Source organism: Mustela lutreola, chromosome 7, assembly GCF_030435805.1.
Source record: "Mustela lutreola isolate mMusLut2 chromosome 7, mMusLut2.pri, whole genome shotgun sequence".
NCBI classification, from domain to species: Eukaryota; Metazoa; Chordata; class Mammalia; order Carnivora; family Mustelidae; genus Mustela; species Mustela lutreola.
Genome location: NC_081296.1, coordinates 59,174,228 through 59,178,113, shown reverse-complemented (window position 1 = coordinate 59,178,113; position 3,886 = coordinate 59,174,228). Strand labels below are relative to the sequence as shown.

Here is a 3,886-nt window from a genome sequence, read left to right as displayed (position 1 = left end):
ATAAAAAATAATTTTTAAAAAAAGTAGTTTATATTTTAATTTAAGAGCACTGACAAGTATGTGAGGGGTCTTAAGGAGAACAATCATGTATTTAAATTTATACTTTAAAAATCTCTCATTCTGTATGTAGATAATGGGAATAAAGGCAAATCAGCTTTGAAGGGAGAAGACACATAATGACTCATACTCAGTTTGAAAAATGATATGTGAAGAATTAGACAAGAATGGTGACATTTGGAAGAAAGCAAAGGACATATTTAGGAGGTGTTTAGAGGTTGGAATTAATATGATTAATGATGAGACAATTAGTTTAGTTTCAGGTCTGCTGAGTTAGGAGATGCCCTTGAAGCATCAAATCAGTAAGCAGTTAGATTTATGAAGTAGGAACTCAAGAAATAATACCCTTGCTTAAGAATAAAAGGCCTTAGCTGAGATGGTAATTAAAGCCAAGGGAATGGATGTTCCCTGGGGAACGAATATGGAGTGAGAAAAGACCAAAGATGCAATTCTGAGGAACACTGAGTTGGGTGGTGGAGCAGATGAGAGAACCCCAGCAAACTGTTACTGGGAAGGAATCCCCCAAGAGTAGGCGGAAAAGAAGGAGACCGTACTATCTCAGAAACCCAGTGGATTATTTATAAGAGGGAGTGGTTAGCAATGATCAAGTAAAGAACTTCCCATCCAGATGAATACCAAAGCTTTAAAAGAAGTATTAATGGTTAATTTACATGGAGTAAGCAGATATGTTATTGAAAATGTTCCTGGAGAAACACTGGACAAAAAACATAGGCATTATTTTCCTTAATTGAACAGATCTTCTTTTCAGAGAAGTATAAACAAGTAAATGAAAACATGTGTACTTTAATAAAGCACTTATTCCAAATGTAGAAGTGCTCAATCAAATTGAATATGCCTTACCAGTTTTGGCTTTTTACTTATCTAAGATACATAAACTTTTGGAGGAACATTTTGTCAGGTCAGGAAACCATATTCAAAGAAACCAGAATCTCTAAACATACATCCTAGGGTGATTATTCTTATGTGAAACAGCTATTAGTTTTATATTTTAATTAATTAAATTTTTCAATATTTTATACACTTGAAAGAATTTATTAATTTATTGAAATAAATACATTTTATTTATTTGAGAGAGAGCACAAGCTGGAGGCAGTTGCAAGGGAGAAGGAAGGCAGGCTCTCTGCTGAGCAGGGAGTCCCACATGGGACTCAGTCTCAGGACCTGAGATCATGACTTGGCCAAAGGCAGATGTTTAACAGACAGAACCATCTAGGTGTCCTGAAAGAGCAATTACTTTTATAATTTTTTTTTAAGAATAAACTAGGATAATTGAACATTTGAAAATCTTCATCTTTAGAATAGTAGAAAATGAGAGAAAATTTCAAAAATCTAGTTTGTATTTATTTGAAGTATTTATAGTGTAAAGAATTATCCTTCTTTATGTACAGCCAATCAAATCTAAACAACTAAAACAGCTTGCTTAACCTGATAACAAATAGTTGATTTTGTTTCTTATTCTAAGTTAAACTCAAACTAAAATAAAAATTAAAAAATAGAATTTATTGATTTTGATTGACTCAAAGTCACATTTTATCTATTAAATCCATAAGTTACCATGAGATATATTTATCATTTGTTCGAGGTATGTCTTCATAATTGAGAGTAAATACAATTAGCAAGTCACAGAAAATGGTATTTGAATGTAAGTTTACTCCTATGAATTAGCTCAGTTTTCTGTTCTCACCTTTCTTTTCAATGTAAGTAGGTGAGGTCAGTTTATTCTCTGTCATTAGCAAAATAACGTCACCTCTGACTCAATAATCCATCTCTACAGGGGGAGTTTTGTTGCAATATCATGACAATAGTAGTTCTTACCATTGTAATGATGGCAATCACATGACTTGCAGGGGTTTTGGTGAGCCTGAAGCATGTTGTATGTGGATCTGCTCCATTCATTGTGAGATCCCACTAGGACCCACAATCCGTTTGCCCAGTCTTCTCATGGCCACTCTCATGTCTTTGTTTCTTAATGTATAGATGGCAGGATTCAAGAGGAGGGTGATAGCAAAGTCAACAATGAATAAGCACTTATCCAGTGATGTTGTAGGGAAAGGCCACAATAATAGGAACATGCATGGTGTAAAAAACAAATTCACTACAGTGATGTGAGCTGACAGTGTGACAAATGCTTTGGACAAGTCCCCTGAAGAACGTTTCCAGACAGTGACCAAAATGAAGATATAGGATATAATTAAAGAGAAGAAGGTAACCATGGATATGAACCCACTGTTAGCGATGATTACAAACTCCAGCTTGTAAGTGTCTACACAAGCGAGTTTCATGACCCGAGGAAAATCACAGTAAAAACTATCTACTTCATTAGGGCCACAGAAGGGCAAGTTTATGACAAAAACAAACTGAGACACAGCATGGATTATCCCCACTATCCAGGCAGCCACTATAAAGAAAACACACATTTTGGGGCTCATGATGATCAGATAGTGGAGAGGCTTACAGATTGCAGTGTACCGGTCATATGCCATGGCTATGAGCAGCACCATCTCACCTCCATCCATGACATGAATAAAAAATATCTGTATCATACATTTTGAAAATGAAATGATTTTACAGTCAGTGAAAAGATTAGTGATTGTTTTGGCCACTGTGGTAGAGGACAGACCTAGATCAAGGAGAGAGAGGCTGGCTAACAGGAAGTACATGGGGGTGTGTAAATGAGATTCAGTAATTACCGTGAACACAATGAAGAGGTTTCCCAGGCTAATTCCCATGTAGAATACAGAGAAGAACCAAAAGAGAAAAAGATGCATCTCCCATGAATTTGAAAGTCCAATCAATACAAATTCAGACACCACAGAGTCATTTGTTGTATCCATTGGCTCAATCAGTAGAGAAGAAGCTGAAGTATTCTAAAGGTAGAAAATAAGGCAGAATTGAGAACTATGGGAACTGAACATTGACATGTTGTTTGCCCATCAGTGATTTTGTGTAAAATATGTTTCAAGTGTCTAATTTAGAAGTTATAACACATACAGAGGAGAAAGGGGAAAGGAAGAAAAAAATAGAAAATAAAAAATCAAAAGTTAGTCTAGGGTGACAGGGAAAGAAATCATGTGAGAATAAAGCAGGTAAAGTTGAGGTTTAGGAGCAAAGAATAACATCTTCCTGGTAGAGACCTTCTTTACCATGCTTCTGTCTTCTCCATATATATTCAAGAAAATGACTTCTTTGTCATAAACTGTTAGCCATAATTTGAATGCTCAAACCCTTAATCATATTTGTGCACAAATACTGTAGCAGAATGTACTCTTTGATTATTCTTTTACTTTGTAACTGCAAAATTTCAGACAGTAATCACTCATGCAATAATGAATAGTGACCAGACAATGAGTGTAAGAGTGTTGACTCTAAGAGGAATCATAGCTTAAAACGAATAGGCTTAGTCCTCCGATAGTTTCCAATATTGTGACTGCAACCAATGCCTTTGGATAATTAAAATGTACTTTAAACTGGCGAAACGCTAAAACTTTATGGTTTTGCCTCAGGTTGTGATGTGCAGATCATGAGATAGAGCCCTGTGTGGAGTCAGAGCCCTGTGTGGAGTCAGAGCCCTGTGTGGAGTCAGAGCCCTGTGTGGGGCCCCTTGCTGGCCTCTGTGCTCAGCAGGAGTCTGCTTGAGATTCTTTCTCCCTCTCTCTTTGCCCCTCCCACTTGTGTGCTCTCTCTCTCGCTCAAATAAATAAGTAAATCTTAAGAAAAAGAGAAAGGTTGAACATATGTATATATAATGTATTTAGGTCCATTCATTATTTAATGTAAAAGGAAAAATTAAAGGTACATTTCAAAGATA

The 3,886-nt window shown here is 35.9% G+C and overlaps 1 protein-coding gene across 1 annotated transcript; it reads right to left on the bottom strand.

The window, feature by feature from the left end:
• Window positions 1-1,970: 1,970 nt before the first annotated feature.
• On the bottom strand, window positions 1,971-2,912 carry LOC131837148 (olfactory receptor 4F6-like). Its single transcript, XM_059183401.1, has one exon. It carries the CDS (start codon window positions 2,910-2,912, stop codon window positions 1,971-1,973), a length of 942 nt encoding a protein of 313 aa, XP_059039384.1.
• Window positions 2,913-3,886: the final 974 nt, after the last annotated feature.